Source organism: Clinocottus analis, unplaced genomic scaffold (assembly GCF_023055335.1).
Source record: "Clinocottus analis isolate CAN_PGR_092001 unplaced genomic scaffold, fCliAna1.0.p SCAF_19, whole genome shotgun sequence".
Classification (NCBI taxonomy): domain Eukaryota; kingdom Metazoa; phylum Chordata; class Actinopteri; order Perciformes; family Cottidae; genus Clinocottus; species Clinocottus analis.
Genome location: NW_027175920.1, coordinates 2,532,024 through 2,551,598, shown reverse-complemented (window position 1 = coordinate 2,551,598; position 19,575 = coordinate 2,532,024). Strand labels below are relative to the sequence as shown.

Here is a 19,575-nt window from a genome sequence, read left to right as displayed (position 1 = left end):
CATTTTAACAAAGGGTTATATTCATTCCACCTTTTCTGTGGTGTGGAAAGCAATAAAATCCTCTCGTGAAGGGAAAAAAAGGGGGAAAAGAGCTGGTGCTCGGCTGTGTTGTGTTGTGCAGGGTAGTGTGCTTTTGCACCCGGCCGCATGGTGGCGACCTGCGCTGCGCTGCACGCGCGTCACATCCCAACGTTTCCTCATAAAGAACCCGGGACTCGTCCTCCTCCGACGCACACCGGCAGCCGGGCTCTCCTCCGCGGCAGGCTCCGAAACATGACAGCGTGACTGCGTGCAAGTTTCTGTGCAGCCCCCCACCCACCACCACCACCACCCACACCCACTCAGCATCGCCCACCAGCACCCTCCTCCTGCCCCCCCAATTCTCCGCTCGCAGAGCTGCTCAACTTCTTCCCAGGGCTCCTGTCAGGAACTGGATTGCCCGACCTTGAGAGCGCGCTGTGGGCAGGATTCGAGTTAAAGTCTGTGCGCTGCTTCTGGAGAGACCGAGCTGTGTTCACGCAAAGGGTTGCGGACAACGGCGAGGGTGGAAGTTTGAAGTTAGAAGAGGCAGGGAGAAGAAGAAGAAGAAGGAGGAGGAGGAGAAGAAGAAGTCGGCATCTCAAGGACGCGAGAAGTATCGAGGAAAAAGTACGAGGTGCAGGTTGCCTTCTTACAGGTGCAGCGAGATGTGGACTGTATGTGGACTTAACCTGGATTCATCCGACTGAGTTGCATCCGATACTTCAGTGAAGCAAACTCGGACTGCTGTCGGTGGAACTAGAACACTCAAACAAGTATAGACTCCGTTTGAGTGCATTTCTGCGGTGCAGCGGCAGCGGCGGCGGCTCGGGCTCGTTTTTTTTCCCTCGCGCACCCAAAGCGGCGCGCTCTGCCCCGGCTCGAGGTGACGGCGGGGCCCCCGGACAGAGAGACCCGACGAGCAGGCGGACGACTGCGGAACCACGCCGGGACTCGGGACACAGTAGTAGTAGCACGCTCACCCCCTCCTCCCCCTACATCCCCTCCACACCTACCCACCAACCCACCAACCCAGCTCACCGGGCACTTGTTGTCCAGTCCTGCCCGGGGTTTGGGACGATGTTCGGGGACTCCTGGAGCGGATCGATGTGGCGCGCCACATGGATTCTATTTTTTTCCTTACTCATCCACTCCACACACGCGCAAGGTAAGAGGTGGCGACACACTCCCCTGCAGCTGTCCACCTCCGCGGCGGCGTTGGACGTGGCCGCGGCTTCCGCTCCGTGATGTGTTCATTACGCGTTGCCTTTCTGCACCTAGCCTGTAATTTCCTCATTAGGCTTCACATCGCTGTGACACAGCTCCGTGTTAATTGCCGACTGGAGACTCATATAGGCGGATAGTAAACGTCGATTTAACGCGTCATGGAGACTTTAAAAAAAACAACATTTTTAACGTTTTGTCCATAAACCTGAACTTCACCTACAAAAAATGTGAAGTCCAAATCATGCATGAGGTGTGTGTCTCTGTGTGTGTGTCTGTGTGGTAGATAGCATGCCATCAATGAAGCTCTGGTGGTAATGTAGTTTTTTTTTTTCTCGTGCAGGCATTGAACGTGTCATTAGAAGCGCAGCTGTTAGATTGCTACTAATTAATTAATCAACCCTCTCCCTCGGAAATGGTAAAAAAAAGAAAGTTTGCGCGGCAAACAAGCGGCCGTAAATAAACAGAGATGCCCACATATTAATATACAGCGGTTAGCGCGAGCGCGTGCACGTTGAAATGTTGCAATGGTGGAAATTAATTGGTTCTTTGAGAGTTATGCAGCCTGTTTCCCCCTGAGTACGAGGGCAGCAACAGCAGTTTGCAGGGACTGGAATATGTGGCTGAGTTTTTTCCCTCCCTCCCTCCCTCTGTCTCCTCCTTTGCTTTAGTTGGAGTACGATTCAAATTCTCACCGCAATAATCCCTCCAGATTCCTGTAATATTCCTGTGGAGACTCGGGAGTGGGTCTCTTGAGCCCAGCAGACAGTCTACTTGTAAACTCAGGCCCTTTTACCTCTTATTTTTACCCATCTACTATGTCCCTGGAGATACTTAAAGATAAAAGATGTTCCCGTTAATGACAGTTTGTTTCTGGCAGAGAAAAGTTTCACTTTCAGATGTAGAGCAGTGAGGTCTGCAAGTGCGCACAATGGGTCCTTAAGGGGGCTCCAGGGGGGTCCTCCTCACTCAATATGTAGGTTTCTCTCTCCTTCCACATAAGCCACCTACCTTTTTATCACAGTACGTGCAAAATTGACTCTTGCATGGCGACACAAGGTTAAAAATAAGCACTCTTGCTCTTTGCTTCCTCCACTGCACACTCAACCTCTGGGATTATTGGGATTCAGGTATTGCTGCCACTGCAAGGAGGGAGTATTACCTCTTGAGATAGACTCTAAGCCCTGGGTGACGCTCACTCGATAATACAATGTAGAGAAGGTGAAAAAAAACCCCAAACAAGGCAGATATCCATCATTCATGAGGACATATCCTAGTGCCTGACATTTACAGGAGATTGATACCTTGTGTGTCCTAGGGATAAAGGGTCCTGACATTGTGGCTTCCTCTCTCTCCCCGTATCTCTCCTCTGTATCTGATCCTGGATGCCTCTGCTCCCAATCCTCTCGCGGTCGCCTCCTCATGCTTATTCAAGGCGAGCAAGTCAAATCAGAACACATTATTTACAGTAGCGTCCCGGGGAGAAGGCCTTGACAGCCGGCACCGCTCTCTCTCTCTTTCTCTCTTGGCTCGGTCCTTCCCATCGCAGGATTTAATTGGACTCTTAATTGCGTCCCGGAAAAAAAAAAACCAACACTCACACCGTTCGGAGTGCGGCTCAATGAAGAGTGACCCCGGTGCGGGCCGCTCTCCTTCCACGCGATGATTAAAGAACATGGCGAGGCGAGTAGCATGCCTCTGGACGGACATGTCGGCCACCGCTTGCCACATTTTAATGACCAGTCCACTGAAACGTCTTTTTAACGACGGGAGGGCGGCCTTCATCGGACCAAAGTGCTATGAAGTCTGGCTTTAAGGCTCGCTCAGCAGCGAGAGAGAAAGAGAGAGATCTTGTGTTTTGTGTTTTTCCTTTCATCATCATTGTGAGCAGCCAGGAAAAAGAGACCCAGTTTTACTGTTAATATTATTCGGTGTCTGACTGATGGCTAATTTACACTTGGTCTGTCAGCTGGATGTGGTGTACTTATCTGAAATAGGGAAGCGTTCTGCATTTCAAACAACGGCCCCGTGACACTCGCACACCCTATTTTTGGTAGCTGACACATGCGGTAAACACACTCGTCTTCATATCATGGAACAAAAAAAAAAACGGGCCGTCCTCGCAGCTCGCCCTGGATGTTTTGTTTAAAGTGACAGTTATGAGAGCTGTCTGGTTCGTCCCACTCTTCTTCCATTCATTTACCGAGGTCACGGCGAGACAATGCTGGGCTCGCCTGCTGGTTTTGTCATTTCTAACACGTCTATTTTGGAGCAGAGTTGGGGGTATGTGTGGGGGGGGGACTCTATTGGAATGTCATGTTTGGCATACATACTTCTGCATCACTCAACGTCTGCAGATTAGCCCGACTGGGCTACGGCTCGACTTTAGGAGCTTTGGAGGGAGTTGAGGACTTCATTCTGTCAGAGGCGTGGCACTCAGATTAGCATCCACGAGGATGGTTTTGACAGTGTGTGGGGTTGGGTGGCGGTGGGGGAGGCGGCCGGGACACTGCCAGCATAGGAATCGTCTATTTCATGCTGTCGTCTGGCGCGTTGAGAATGATGGCCTTATTTTATTTTTTTTTTAGCTTACTGTATTGCACTTGGACCTTGACACAGTAATAGAAGTCAAGGATGTCATCTCCATTTTAAATCTGTTAGAAGATTGGATTGAAATTGTACGGCTGGAATGAAATGCAAGCAGTTTGGGAGCTCCTCCCGACTGCTTCAGAGGGAAGTCAAATTGGATGCATTCTTATCACCGGCAACCAAAGTAGGGCGCATAATCACAGAAGGGTGGCGGCGGGAATTTCCAGCAAGCACGACGATGGCTTTCAGATGAAAAAGGTGGTAGTTGCGGCCGCATGTGGCAGTATAAACCTGTTGTGCCTCCAGTACTTTCATCTTTCTGTTTCCTCTTCGACGTGAGACCTCGTCAAGACATTGTGGTGACATGTGTGGGTTGTGTCTGTGTGTACTTGAGACCTTGAGTAGCCAATTTCCAACTCCGCGGTGGTAGAACACAGACGGCGAATGCCTGCAGCAGTGCCTTTTTTTTAGATTGTTGATCAAAGCCCATCTTTGATGAGGCAGTCTTTTATTTGACACCAGGTACGAGTTCTTTCTAGGGTGATTTGAAACTGTTGTGATGGATGTGACCAAAGCCAGAGGCAAAGAACCGGATCGCAATTGTAACGTGAGGGATGCAAGGAGACGGTAGTTTTGGGGGAAATGTCTCCAGACTACAAGTGCCCTGATTTGTCACTCATCTTAATTGACAGACTGGGGATCACTGTTTCCTCGTAGCAGCTGTGCACGATGAAATGATTTGCGAAAAAGAGAAACAACAAGGCTCTCCTAGATCCCTGCAGCCAGCACTTTGGCAAAAGGTCAACATATCGTTTTTTGTATTCAGGGCTGGCGAGAAAACTCATGGTCAAAGTCTAGTGATGGATTTCTCAGAGGGATGTCTGGAGTTTCACTGCGGTCTGTTCAATAAAACAAAACTTCCCACCCAAGGTCCCTGGTAGTGGTATGTCCAAGAGAGAAGCGTAACTGAAAGACCTTTTTGTTTTTCCTCTCCAGAGAGCACTTCCAGAGCTCCTGCAAGTCGGGCTGTTTTCATCGACCCCGGCCCCCATTTTCCAATACTAGTCCAATCGAATGGGGTGTTTCTAAGAGGGACTCTGTCAGCTTGCTCACATTTCTCCAGATGAGCTCTGTGAAATACAATGAGAGCGAGAGCTAATGGCTTACAAATGAAAATAGGAAACAGAAGCACACAGTGTTCGAAAGAACGCTCGAGTCAGCGCTCATTAAAAAGAATAAAAGGTATAAGAACTGTGACAAGGTCATCATCAGATCCTCATTTTTGTGTACATAAACTCACACTTTCCTTATATATGCTACTTTTATTATATATTTTTTTATGAAGTCCGGCAGTGGCCAAGCCTCCGGATGATTTGAATGAATCTAAAAGACCCCATAAGTGAACTTCTCACCTATTGATGCCCATAAACACAACTCGGCACTTTCCCCAGTCTCTTTCCCGGATGTACAGGCCTGCCTCAATGCAGTGGTATGAATATATTACTCATAATCATCAACGCAATGTTCTTGTTATTACCAAAGATTGGTTCTATTATTATTCTGACAGCGGTGTTGAAAGGGCCCCTCCCCCCCAAAAAAACAATTTAAAGTGTGCACCATTGTGCATAAAAGACTCCTTTGTTCGTGATTAATATGAATATATGTGACAAGAGGGTTTCATCACTGCATCTTTCGAGCTTCATCCACTTCTGTCGGTGCCCGCTGTGTCCTCTCCTTCGCCGTGTGAAGACGCCCGTGTTCATACAGACGTTTAAAAGCGCGAGCGGGGAAGGGTGCGAAGGTTCGACATCTGTCAAGCATCTTTGTCTCAAGCTTTTTTCGAGGTTTATTCTAGGCTGTGACATCCTGCCAAACTCGATAGGATTTTTCTGCATTCAGTATGCTGCGTGACGATATCCAAGACATCTAATTATATTCGATAATCCCCCCCACATTTAAGGTATCAAAGAGGCACCTTGTTGAAATGTAGAAATTCGGCGAATGTAAACAGGCAGACTTCTCTTTATCTCCGAAATGACTTGTGAAGCTCTGGCTGTGTTGCCAGCTCATGAGAGTAAGGTCGCGTTCAGACTGACTCTAGCACACAGACCTCTTTTTTTATTCCAACAAGGCCAATCTGGTGATGGCTCTGTTAAAAAAGTCATCCAGCCAAAAGGTTTAACCTTGCTCAACCTTTGCTGCAACTCAATGTGTCATCTGGCGAGTCAAAAGTTCAAATTGTTGCCACTGTGATAACCTTCTTGAGTTGTAGAAATACTTTGTTTTATGTACCGTTCTTCTAAAATGCCCGCTAAGGAAGTGGGCTGCACATGCAATACTCTTGTAGCAATATGACTTTAGACTTACACAAACCAGAAAGAAAATAAACTGCCTCCATACAATGAAAAACATCATATATTGATGCAGACGAGCATAAGAGGCTTTAAAACATTCTCTCTGAATCACCCCAAAGCATGCCTATCCCAAAGGATAGACATACTTTTTGGTCAGACTTTGCATGTGGTGGCTCTGAAGCTCAAAGATCCCTGAAATACTTTTCATGCAGCAAGGGAAAAAAATAAGGTCAGCCTAATTTGGGCGGAATGACATAAAAAACGATGCCACCAGGAGCGTCTCGCTCCTCAGAGGGTACTTCTGGGTGACAATGGCGCGCCATAATCAATGCCATTTCACAGCTATCTGTTCAGTGACCGCATTTGCCTCCACATTGCCTCATTGGCATGCCAGTCACTTTTAATTTTTCTCTCTCATCTCATTGAATACATTCTGAGAACTCTAATCCTCAAATTCCAGCCAGTCCTGCTCTTTGAAACCATCGTTACGTAACCCCTCCCAAAAAATGAATATTAGATTGGAGGAAAAAAACAATTTAGGATTGTACTCTTTCAAGTGCTGTGCTGCCCAGACACGTTGACCAGAACAAGAACTGTTGGGCTGAGGCGAAAATGTAGCTGCCTTATTCACAAACGGTCTCTATTTAAGCCCTTGCCATCTTGCCGGCTGTCTGGCAACATGGCACAAAGGAAGGCTGGTCAGTAATTGCCAGAGCCGTTGTCTTCGCATGGTTATTAATTTGAGTTCTGTTCGCATTATCGGGCGGCTTGAGAAAAGAGGCCCCCCAGGCCATCTGGGAATTCTCACCATTGATTCAGATGGATAGGGGTCAGTGTTTAATGACCTGTTGGATAGAAAAGAATGTGGCCAATAAAAACAAAAAAAAAGGTACCACTTGTCTACCTTTTGGCTTTAGTTATGATGGGCTGATTATTATTGTGAAGCCATATATCCTAATTGGGGCTCTGACTGAAGTGGATTATTCTGTTGATATTCTTTTTTCCCGTAGTCTGAAAGCGCTCCTTTGATCATTATGCTATGCACTAGGGCAAGCCGGATTACAAGCTGAGGAATTATTGCTCTCTCTGGAGCTTGTTTTTGCGAGTGCATATTTCCATGTACAGTAGACTTCTATGTATATAGGTGGTTTGAAGAGTTTATTTGCGAAGCCTAAGCTTGTGCACCTTCATGTACAGGCGGTAGTCTTCCACCTTTGATGAGCAGTAAAGAGGAACCCTGATAGCTTACATGTGTGTTGTACCAGGCTTTTCAGCACTGCAGCGTCATTCTTTTGATGTCGCTGCTGCTTTCACTCTCCTATGTTCAAGTTGCAACAATAAAGCTTCGGCCTGACCAAGGTTTTGCACTGAAAATGGATTGAAGGATTTCCGGTAGGGCATTCCATCTTGTTTTAATGCCGCTGCGGTGGAAGCGTATCCTGTGTTTCCATATCTGCTGAGCCAAGCCAACCCACGGTTCTGCAATCCCAAATTAGCACCTGGAGACCTTCTGCAGTTTTACACCACACATCAGGCTCAGCTGCCCGGTGCCAAGTCGTGAGCGTGGTATGCTCCTGCACGTGTCCTTCGAAGTGGGCTCCGAAATGACCCCTAAAAAAATAATAAGCCAGAGGCAAGGATGTGATTATTGACTTCAACTTTTCCCTCGCTCTTTAAGAGGGCTATTATGCATGCAGGGAGAGGCAAGGGGGGAGCCAGAGTCGAGGCTTGTTTACCAGCATCATCCCTCACACGGCGAGATGGAAATGAGCGTGGACCTTTGGAGTGACACTAGCTTCAGGAGGCCCCCGAACCAGACTCACTCATGTGGATCTGTGTGTGTTTATAGTCGAAATGGAGTCGGATTGGCTGGGGGCTTAGGAAACCACCTCTGAACCTTGTAATTGCTGTTCCCTGAGGAAGGTGTTTTGTGGGAGTGTGTGTGTGTGTGTGTGTCTGCAAGTGGACTATTAATTTGTATGCGTATATAAGTGGGTGTGTGCTTGTGGGTTTGCGTCTGTGTACAAGTGGCCAGACCAAGCCAGAGGACATCGATGGGGTGTTGGAAAAACTATTGTTATTGATGGAACTCGTGGACGGTGACTGTTTTTGAATGGAGGCTCCATGCATGAAGTCAATGTGTACTCGAGATACATTTTAATTAAATATCTGTGTGCATGAGATCAACTCCTAATATCGGCAGATTTATCGGCTATTGGTTTTGTCTCGCTCCAAACCATCGTCCTTACGTCGTCCTTTAAAAATCCACTGCTGGTCGAACTATTGTCCGAACCAACAGGCCAGAGAGACGTCATTTAGCCATCGTCACACCCCTGACTCGCTGCCACGCACCGGGCTCCCCTGGGGCGATAACAATCTCCCTGCAGTGCCGGATGAACGAGAAGTTCATGGAGTTCCTTGAGGGGTCATTTAATTAAATGCCCAGAGCCATATATTTTGTGGATGAAAATGGATTTAGCCTAAACTGCTCCTCTTTTCTGCATAGTTTGATACCGCTGGCATGATTCTCTCTTGAAGCAGCCGGATGACAAGCAAATCAATGTAATGGCTTAGATAGGGATGGTAGAGGACCTGATCGATTCTGACAATCACGCCATCTTTAACAGACGCCTCATCAAAGGCCCATTCCCTTTTTTTTTGCCATCCCATTACCCATCTATCCAGCACTTGGATCCACTGCCTATTTACCCATCCCATACAGGAATAATGGGGCCTTCACCCCCAGTTGGATTAATCAGCCATAACCATATGCTACCGTGTGCAATTACGCTGCAATTTTGACCAAGGGAAACAGCTGTTGCCATTTGAAAGGGCGGAATAAGATTGTAATTGCCTTAACTTTGATTTGTGAGGTGCTTTGATTTGATGAGAGAACACATTTTTATGCTTTACATAATAATAACTCGGAATGAAGAGAACTATTTGAACATGAGACTTTTCCTGCTTCCAGCAATAAGATGCATTTGGAGGATAAGCTCACTGTTATGAGGTATTACTCACACATTATAGGAAGGGAATGAGCCTGTTTATTCATTTGGGTTTGAATGGGATTTCTATTTTCGGAGGCTATGTTTTAGATTCAGTCGTCTAATGACATTTGAATATATTTATGCGAGGCGGCGCCATAACATTTTGATTCAGGAGGCTTTTCTCTCTAATCCCCCAGGTAAGACATTTGCATCAAATGTGATGGCCGCTGAAATTCGTCACGCTATTGCCTCCTATACCTTTTATCTGCCAGCCCTCTTGTTTACACATGCGGTTTTATTTTCTTTTCAATTTGCAGCATTTGATGACAAAACCTACCCACAGTCCTAAATTACAAGGCCTGTGATGCCTTCGTGTTCATGCCCATGCGTTCTGAATATAAAACTGCCTTTCAATTATTTTGTCCGACACTGTTGTAATGTTGACGTGGATGTACGCTAACGGCGCTGCCGACCTCAGATGAGGTGCACAGATTATCATGGAATCTGTGACAGACGATGTGCAATGGCGCCCAATTAAAAACGCCGTGTGCGAGTCCATTGCCTCGGGAGACCCTTCACTCGGGTCCCCCGTTGCACTCCCCTTGCACTCACCACCAGGTGTTTGCCCATCAAATGCATCTTGTAAAAAAAATCCAAATGGCTCACAATAGGTTAAAAACGCAACTCGTAATCGCTCCACGATCCTGTGCCGTCTTGAGATCTGAATCAAATTGTCTGGAACAGGCACCTTTTTTTTTTTTTTTTTGCCCGCACTCGACACTCGAGTGCGGGCATCGTTCGTTGAACCCTGTGTAAAGACACTGACAAATGTATTCTCTTCAAATCCCAAAAGATAAAAGATAAACAGCTGATGGATTGAAGATGGAGAAAAATAAAGGGCAGGGGGATTATAGTTGAAGTGGAAGCACGCGGTGCATTAAATGAAATGCAGTGTGACGGATACGTTGGAAGTGGAGTGTTTGCCATAATGGAAGCGACTGGGCTTCAGCGTCCGATATGTTGAATACCGTGAGGAGAATTCTCGGTGGATCTCTCAATTTTCCAGCTTCATTTTCACACCTGTCAGTAGAGTAGACAAGCACACGAGGCACTGTTTGAATTTTTCATATGACTGGCAATTACTGGCTTTTCTTTTCTGGTGCTTTTAAAGAAGGACGTGCTAAATGATACATCGCTTGCTCTGCAGTTGGTAGATATAGTCTGTGTCTTTGTGTAATTAGCCAAAGGTTGAACTTTGCACTGATTGAGAGCTACGAATGGAGGCAAAGTAATAACGAGATGTCTTTTCAGTACATCATCTGTGTGAGGCCGATGCCTCCTCCTCGCTCAACGATACAATAAATGACTGCTCCCTGGTGTTGCTTTGAATACCGCACTCATTGAGATTTCTGTAACATTCTCTTATTTTCCATTTCTCGTTTGACGCTTCAGGGGCCAGTCTCAAGAGATTCAAGGCTCGATTCCCTCGTTGAAACGCGTCTCACATCTCAGAAAAGAGAACGTGCTCCGCTGGTGTTTGCACATTGATCATGGACGGCTGTGATATTGCTTTTGATGAGTTCTTTTTGACTCCTGCCAAACACCGCGTAAACACCAAACACTGTTCAAATTATCTTTTTTCTTCTTCTTTTTTTTAAGAGCAGATGCACTTCACAATTGTCTTCTTGTGCGTGAGAGCGATGCGCAGAGAGAAAAGCAAGTAGGTGGCAAAACCAATTACCTTGAGGCTTCATTTGAAACTTTTACCAGAGTCTGACATCTTTTGTCACTCGCTTCCCTAGCCAGCTCCTCCTCCATCACCGCATCCAGCCGTATTTGATACCTGACTGGAACACCTCGGATCAGATATCGCCTGTAAATTGAGATGCTTACCTTATCTACACCTCCGGGAGGTGTAAGGAACATTGCCCGTTTTTGGAGAGAGTACCTTCGCAGCACTCCTTTACACTTGAGCATCGTGGATTTGTCCTTTTTTAACATCTTGATTATCGTTTGCTTGGATGCACTTCACACATGACCGAGCCACTTAACACTCTCCGCCGTCGACTTAATGGGAGTGACCCAATGATAATGGAAGATGACAGAGTGAGGGATGGATGTTTGGACGCTCGGCTTTGACCCGCAGCATCACTCTTCCCCCTGACCCTTAACTCGAGTACCTTTTTAAAGCCCCGCGCACGTTTCGCGGCAACGCGCACACCCTCGCATTTCTTGTCCCCCGATGTGTACGAGTCGCACAAAAGATAGTCTCATTCTTAGAGCTGAGCAGAACGGTGCAAGAACTGCTTCATCCATCTTGATTTGTCAATAGTTACAATTTTAATTACACCTGAGTGCTGTCAGCCTGCCGAGCCAGGCGGGGAGTATTGATTCGCTCCGGCTAATTGATTAATTGCTGTGTTCAAGAGGGCACATCTCCCTGCAACCCCCATCTCTGAAGCTGCCATGCCCTTCATTCTCTCTTTCTGTATGTTGTGTTGACTGAGTTTCACCTACAGGCAGAGTCGTGTTTTAGGGAATAGGGCAAGCGAGGGCTTGGAAAGAAGACCTGCCATATTTAACTCAAGTGGAGAAGTGGCATATTAGAGAGGAGGGGGGGGGGGCCTTCTTCTTTTTTTTTCATACCGTAAAGCAATAGGTAACGGTTGGGTGCAAGGGATGCACTACATCACTGCTGCCATTATTTGACAGTTAAAGGGGCTGAGAGATTTGGAGGCACAGCTGCCAGAGACCTTTTACTCAAAACTGTAGCTTAAATTTGTGTGGCTGTTTTTCAAACGGCTTAACTGTCTGTTGGAATGGGCTCCTTTTTTTTTTTTTTTTCTTCTTTTTTTTTTTTAATGCCATTTCAGGCGACGATATACACCTGTGACCAAAGACGTGTGGACATCCCAGTGGATTGGCTCGCGCCGCAACCGTCTCTAAATCTCCCTTCCCTCCTGGCAGAAGTCTTAAAACCTCTCATAAAATGACAGAAGTGTGGAGCGGTTGTGTATCGCAGCCAACCAGAAAGCTTACCAGCCCAGCTCACGTCTACTTGAAACGAGCCCACTTAAAAAGCTAATTTTACCATTGTCTGTCACTGAATCCTCTGAAAATTGGGAGGTTTTTATAATAATCTCCATCTCCAAACCATAATTTTGGTGGTTTACAGTTTGTAAACTCTGTTTTTATAGCATTTTAAATGCTATATATTGTTGTGTTTGACAACCCTTCGTGAAATGTCATGCTCTTGGTTAAAATAAGCGTAAATTAAACAGTTGGTTATAAAAGTAAATTCTCTTCATTGACTTCAATGCCTGACTTGTACGGTAAATTCCAGCTTGGTCTTTTTTAAATATTTATACTCAGTGTGTGGGCTACGTTTAAATGAATGAGTTAATGAGTGTTTTGACAGTGTTTGTTTCTTGTGGTGGTGGTGAGGCTGTAGCAGAGACATGATGACTGATGGAAAGTAGGTGAGCGGGAACGAACAGCCGGTCTCCCAAGCATGCGTCACCCTGAGTTTATATTGTATGATACATCACAAAGACTACAGGCGCAGTCGCAACATCATTATCACAAACTAAAGCTGCATTTACTCAGTAAAAGATTGGAGTTCTGACTAAAACGTAGTGGTTTAACATGCTTAGTTGACTATTGGTTTCCACTTTGGATGCTTTTTCAAGCGGATTCTGGATTTTCTCGCAGACATTTTCTATTTTTCTCTCTGCCAGAAATCCCAGCATGCATACCTGAAAGAGAATCTCTAAGAGGAGCGTGTTGAAACTGAAATAAGTGTGTTCATTCTCTGCATGACACGATTCAGAATTGTTTAGGTTTTGTACCGTTGCACGTACAAATGCTTATACACAGACATTCAAATTTCAGATGCAAACCATCAAATCCTGTTTTTAACCTTTTCAAACAGTTGCTTTTTGGCACTTGTGATCGTTGAAGATGGATGGAGAGAGAGTGTGACAGCAGTGCGGATGGATTAACTCATGGTTATCATGGTCACATAACTGCACTAAACATAACATTTCTGAGAAGGAAAGAAAATAATAACGTCTGATAAGACGGGAAAGGGTGAGTACGCTCGGGCCGGGTCAGCTGTGCTAAGTAGAATAGAGACGAGCCCTGAAGAGAGATGCCTTTAAGTGTTAATGCAACACTGAAGAAAAAGCTTCCTGCGGTTGCCAATTACTTCCCCCTTTCATTCCTCCTTGAAGCTGCATACGACACAACCTACGCACAGGTTCGCCATCCCTCTCTCCCGCTTGGTTCTTACTCATCACACTCGTGTTCACACAGACACACACACAGCTTGCGTGAAAAATTACATTTTACACCGTGGGGCTTATTCTTGTAAACACTATTTGAATATACAAACAAATAGACACGCCGAACGGCAGAGTGCTGCATGCACGCTTAAGACCCCCCTCACGCATGTAGACACACACGCCACACCCTCCCGCCCCACACACACAGACACACACGCACACACACCCCTCCCTCCATGAAATGAGCACAGACAAGCAGCACTGTTTCATTCCCCATCTGTTTCTTTCTTCTCCTGTGGGATCCAGGAAATGATTGTGTGAGTGTGTAGCGGTCTTTACAGACCACGATTAAAATTGTAAAAAAAAAAAAAAAAAAGGCACATTTACCGGGGCAGAGGAAACCGAGCAGCACAGAAAAAGCTGTTTCTTTGAGTTGTCGGCAAAACAGTGAGTGTGTAACTCGAGTTGCCGAGTGTGAAACTTTTTCTCATTTGATTTTTTTTTTTCTTCATTTTATAAGCTTTAAATGAACACTGACATTTTGGGAAATATCACTTTACCCACAGACGGATGAGAAGATTGATATCTAGCACAGAGGGTTGGGTTTGTTACATAAATGTCCTACATTGAAAAGGTGCTGTCTTCTGAAATATCTGTTTATGTTTTATATATTTAATAGAATTGAATAATTTAGAGCTCCTTCATACGAAAGAAGACAAACTGTGAGGTAAAATATGTCAGGGAAATGCAATAAGTATGACATTTACAAAAAGCCTGCAGTTTATAGGCCAATATACGTAATTTCCTGGCATAAATGAAAAGTCGGCCGTAGCAAAATACAGATTAATTCTCGATGAAGTACATTTTTGTATTAAAATATGCGCCAAAACATATTCAAACAATAACATGTTGAATAACATGTGAAAGCTTTTCTGCTCACGTAAAACAGAATGAATTCTTCACTCCAAATACTGTCGCTGTCTGTGTTATTTATTAGTTTGTCACTTGCCTCCTGCACTCACTGCAGAGTGGTTGTTCTTCAGTGTCCGACAGTGATTGGACAAGACGCAGCGGCAAGTTGACCGCTCACTTGCTGCTCGCATTGATAAAACTCTATTAACTTGTCAAGCCATGAGTCACAGCGTGGCACGGCTTCCCTGCAAGAGTCTCTCATCTGGTGTTTTGTTCAGAAATATCTCTAATGCCTGAGCTAATTGTTCCTTTTAAACCTTGTCGTATTATCTTTGTTCATCTGCGCTACGAGTGGAAGGGACTTTCCCATTCAAAGCAATGGAGCTGGATGGTCAGAGTGGCGGCCATTTTAATGAGTGAAATATTACACCGTAATGCTTCATCCACATCATACATCATGGTGAAGTTTATTGCCAGCGTGTCGCCGGCAATGGCATCAATTTATAAACAAGCTAGCTAGCTAACTAGTTGACAGCTAGCTAGTTAGCTAGTTTGCGAATTTCGCCATGCTCCCCACAGTGATAAACTGGTTAGAGAAAATGAGCCTAACAGTGGACTGGTGGCCAGCGGCAGGACCGGCTCTAATGGTTACTTGTCAATCTGAAGAAGGTCAAGTTAACGTTATACCTAGCTAACTAGCTGGGTGTCCGTCTATAAAACCGCTTTAAGAGAGACGCTAACTTTTGTCCCTGCTTGCCCTCTTTGTGCTAAGTTACCATAAACATGACCGTGACCTGCCGTGATGAAATCAGTGATGTCTCATTTCACTCTAGTTTAGACCACAAAGAACATCGTGTGTGTTCATTTTATATTGTTTTGCTGGAGGACTACCTGCTGTACTAAAGGAGCTGTCGGTATTTCTTTGGCGTAAATATTTCTTATCTGCTCTATTTCAAACTTTGCTGGCGGTAACCATTGGTCCTGCAGCCGAAGGAAATTATACACACTTTTTTTTTTTTTTTTAAGAATACTACAAGGAAAATTCACAACGGAATATTTTCTGCTTGTGAAATGATTCAGTTTCCCCATTGTGCTTTCAGTAGGCCGTGTACGGATTTAGATGCAGTGTCCTGGTCAGATAGTCCCTCACAACTGTCATTCTCTGGCCTCTGCAGCTGCTGTCTTGCCCCTTAGGTGCAAACACACACATGCTTTGATCCTTTGACCCACCAAGCCTTGTTATATCCCTCAAAATAGACCTGTGCCCACGATCCGTCATGACCGTAAAAAAAATAAGACGCGCTTGCTTGGCCGGAAGACACCGTCGTGTCAAAGGATGTGGCGCTTCACAGCGCTGATGTTCCAGCTGACAAACACAAACAAGTTGTTTGATGTTGTACTAACAGAGCCCTGACGAGACTCCTCCGTTTCGCACCGTTCTCCCCTCGAATGACTGACATTTTTCCCCCTGCGTTATCACTGGGAGAGGAGGCTTTGAAATATGATTGACAGCCGTGATCAGTCTGTTACGGGAGGAGGCGGTACGGGGAGAGGCGCAGGGTTAATGCCTGCAGCTCGCGGCTGGACTGACAGGCCAGACGGACATGCCGTATTTGTCTCCGAGACACAATCTGTCGGACTGGGGCGCCATCTCAGGCTAAATCCGGCTCTGTTGTTTAACCAGGGCTTGAGGGGCAGCTGTGGGATCGGTGGGATGTTAACTGTCCAACGCCTCCTCCGAAAGGTACAGCCAGGCGAGAAGAACCAGTTAGATATTTTTTTATTTTTGCCTCAAGGCATCAGCTCTCTTTCATCCCTCTTTCTCTTGTTTTTTTAATGGAGGTTGGCAGTTCTTTCTTTCTCACTCCTTCGCTCCGTCTTCCTTGTTCTCCTTCTGCTCCGCTCCGCTTGTTTCTTTGCAACGAGCTTTGGGGGATGAGGAGGGAAAGAGGGAAGATCAAAGGGAGCCCGCACACTCTGCCCTCCAATATCATTAGGCTATCTTTGATAGCATTATTATAGCTTCTGCCATGTGTGTGTGTGACTCATTTTTTCGTGATTTCTTTTTTCCCCTCCTTGCTTGAGTGACTGTGTGTCCTTGTGCCTGTCTCTCTTCAGTGTGTGTGTGTTTGTGTGTGTGCACACGTACGCCCGTATATGTATCCAGTACGTGCTTTCTCTGGCACCGGGCCCGACGCTGCCGTTGGGCCGCCCTACCATCAGCCCCTCCATATTGAGCACGACGTCCATGCTTCCCTCCAGCGCCGTGCACGAGGGAGCTGCCCTCTGTTTGATGTCACTTCTGTTTTGCTCTGATCTTCCTCCACCAAAGCCTCACAGTAGCACGTTCGAACGCAGTAGCTGAGATAATGGAATACCGCTGTGACGGAGTAGCATCTGGAGCGTGCAGGCGCAAAGGTCTCAAAACACATGCTGGCTCAAAAACTCACCTTTTGCTGCATTTCTTGCACCGCTTGAGGGATGAGGCTGATGCTGTTTTGTCTTATCATTTTCATCTCCAATTCTAATTAAAAGATCCAAACCAACAATGAATGCACCATTTGCAGTCACTCCGTTGTTCACCAGAAACCGTTAAAAGGGGCAGACTGTTGTGCGACATAGCTCTCAATGCCGTACGAAAGAACAAATGTGATTCCTCTTAGCCCTCATTCAGTCTCAGTGGTTTGAGAGTTAATTGTAGTGAAGGACTAGAGAGCATCTTGCAATGGGATCACAACAGCTGCAACCAGGCCAGGAGTAAAGTGCTTGGGGCATTGGCCCATAGCCCCCCTAATCCTGGCGCCCCTGCTCAGATGGCACTGGTCTTCAAACTCAGCCTTCATCACAATCTCGACTGCACATGTGTAAGGTTTCGTGACTGCATCTCACAGACACTGAAAACAAGTACTCAAAAAGCGCCTTTTGTGGTAGTTTCCCACTAAAGACCTGGTACCAACACGAGTCTTCGGTGATCCGATCACAAGTGGACGACTCCTCGCGAGTCAGCTCACGTGCGTGCTGAATGCAAATAGAACAGTAGTCAACACACGGCTCATGCAGCAGACGCTGCGGCGTAAGATTACAGGAATGTCACGAGTAATATCCTACTTATTTGTGAATTCGGGTCCATTTCACCCACGTCAAAAACACACTGCTCAAAGAAGAATGCGGCCTCGTCTCGATTGTGGTCCGAACAATCTAAACTACTCGTGATCAGATCATTAAAGGCGCTGGTTAATGCCCGTTCTGAACTGAACCGAGTTTGCTTCGAGGCCACATTTTTCCACGATGACACACAAAGAGACTTGTGTTAAGGTTAAGGGGTAAAAAACGATAGCGGCGTGGCAGTCGCAGGCTGGAAAAAATATATCACCAATGGCAACAATTTCTCCACAACAATGGAGCTCTGAGGCACAAAGTCATAAGCTATATAAGGCTTTGTCTACACACGGACAATATTGGTCAGTAGGATCAATTCTCTGCTGGTCCTAGTCTCTTCAGGTAATTTGTAGAAAATAATAAAAACATAAAACAATGCCAGTGTTATCCTTTGACAGTGAATCGATTTGGAGGGCTTACAGCTCACAGGAAGCATCTGTTTGCACGCCTCTATGCTGTGCATGCATGGCGTGTACCAAACCTCACCGATGTCTTCCCCTTTTTTTTTCAATAGGACATCGCTATGTATGGTTTGATAGCTGCTGAGTTCTGTCACATTTTGCATATTGTGTCATTTTCCAGGCCACTATAGAATCCCACCCTCTCCTTTTGTCACGATCAGATGTATGCATTGGAAGTGGCCTCGGCGGCTGGAGATTTCATTTTGATACGACTGCAAATGAAACTGCGGGCCGGCGTTTTCTGGCGATTTTTGTCCCAAGTGAACATCACGCGGTGGATGTGAAACGCGGTAACACGTACCCACCGCCGCGCTGATATGGCCTTTGTGGATGCTGATCTCGTCCAAGCAACGTGCTGAGTCCTCACTTGCACACACACACACACACACACACACACACACCTCCAGGTCGTGTTGCTGTTTATTGGTGAAAGAGAAGAGTGAGTTGTGAGATGAAGCAGAAGCCATACGAGGCAGTGGGGGGCCGGGAGTTCACCACCTGTTTGAATTGCTACACAAGGTCCATTTTGCCCCGAAACTGAAAGTCCCCGCTGTGTGTTTCCTCGCCTTTCAATTCACCATCGTCTGTTCCATTGATCCCTGGGCCTGCAGTGAGGCCTCGGCTGCGAGAAGGCTCGTGTGTTGTTGTGTGCAATCTTTCCTGCGTGTGATGGCGTGTCCGTAATGCGCTGTTGCTGCGGCCCCTGCGAGCGCTCCGGAGCTGGACTGTGTGGTGCGGGGGCGAGATGAAGGGGTTGAAAGATTGAGAGAGACAGGAGGAAAAGGGAGGGGGGGGGGTGCAGGGAGACGGAGCCCGCACAGTTACTGGATCCATAAAGGATGAAAAGGGCCTTGGCAGGAGTCTTAAGGGGCTAATAAAATAAAGTTCTCTCAGATTAGTTAGCTAATAGAGCTGTAACATAGTGTTGCGTCTTAATGCTGAGGGGAACACGGCCCCCTGTGTGCTGGCTGTGATGTGGGTGGGGAGTGATGAGGCAGGGGCCGAGCACTTGGTGTGGGGGTTTCTTCTTTAACGGGAGCACCTGCTGTGAAGGAGCCCTCCGGGTCTGGTTATTCAGTCAGGGGGTGAGCAGGGAGACGAGGCGGGGTGAGGGAAATCACTCCTAGCTTTACGACTTACTGTAGCTAAAGTAGCTAGCTTGTGTTTCAGGGAGCTCACTTACTGTAGCTAAAGTAGCTAGCTTGTGTTTCAGGGAGCTCACTTACTGTAGCTAAAGTAGCTAGCTTGTGTTTCAGGGAGCTCACTTACTGTAGCTAAAGTAGCTAGCTTGTGTTTCAGGGAGCTCACTTACTGTAGCTAAAGTACCTAGCTTGTGTTTCAGGAAGCTCACGGATGTCCGTGCTGTCTGTAAAGCATCAGATATGGGATTTCCTGCTCTGCACTGTATGAAGACTCTTGTGTGGCACATCAGACGCCGTGTCTACACCGAGGATTCTGACTGGATTGTAAATAAAGTGGTCAAGTGTGAACATTCACGCCGCTTCAAATCTCCCAGGAGCGCCTCATCCGCAACTTCAATCGTGTCAGTACGTGTTTGTTTTGCTTTTTCTTTGGGTATTAAAAT

General features: G+C 46.4%; 1 protein-coding gene across 1 annotated transcript in view; it reads left to right on the top strand.

The window, feature by feature from the left end:
- Nucleotides 1-435: 435 nt before the first annotated feature.
- Nucleotides 436-19,575, top strand: part of sdk2b (sidekick cell adhesion molecule 2b) — a 235,086-nt gene continuing 215,946 nt past the window's right edge. The window contains exon 1 of the mRNA XM_068583252.1: nucleotides 436-1,186. Coding sequence (XP_068439353.1) covers nucleotides 1,099-1,186 — 88 coding nt within the window. The 5' untranslated portion in view covers nucleotides 436-1,098. The remainder of the gene's footprint in view (nucleotides 1,187-19,575) is intronic.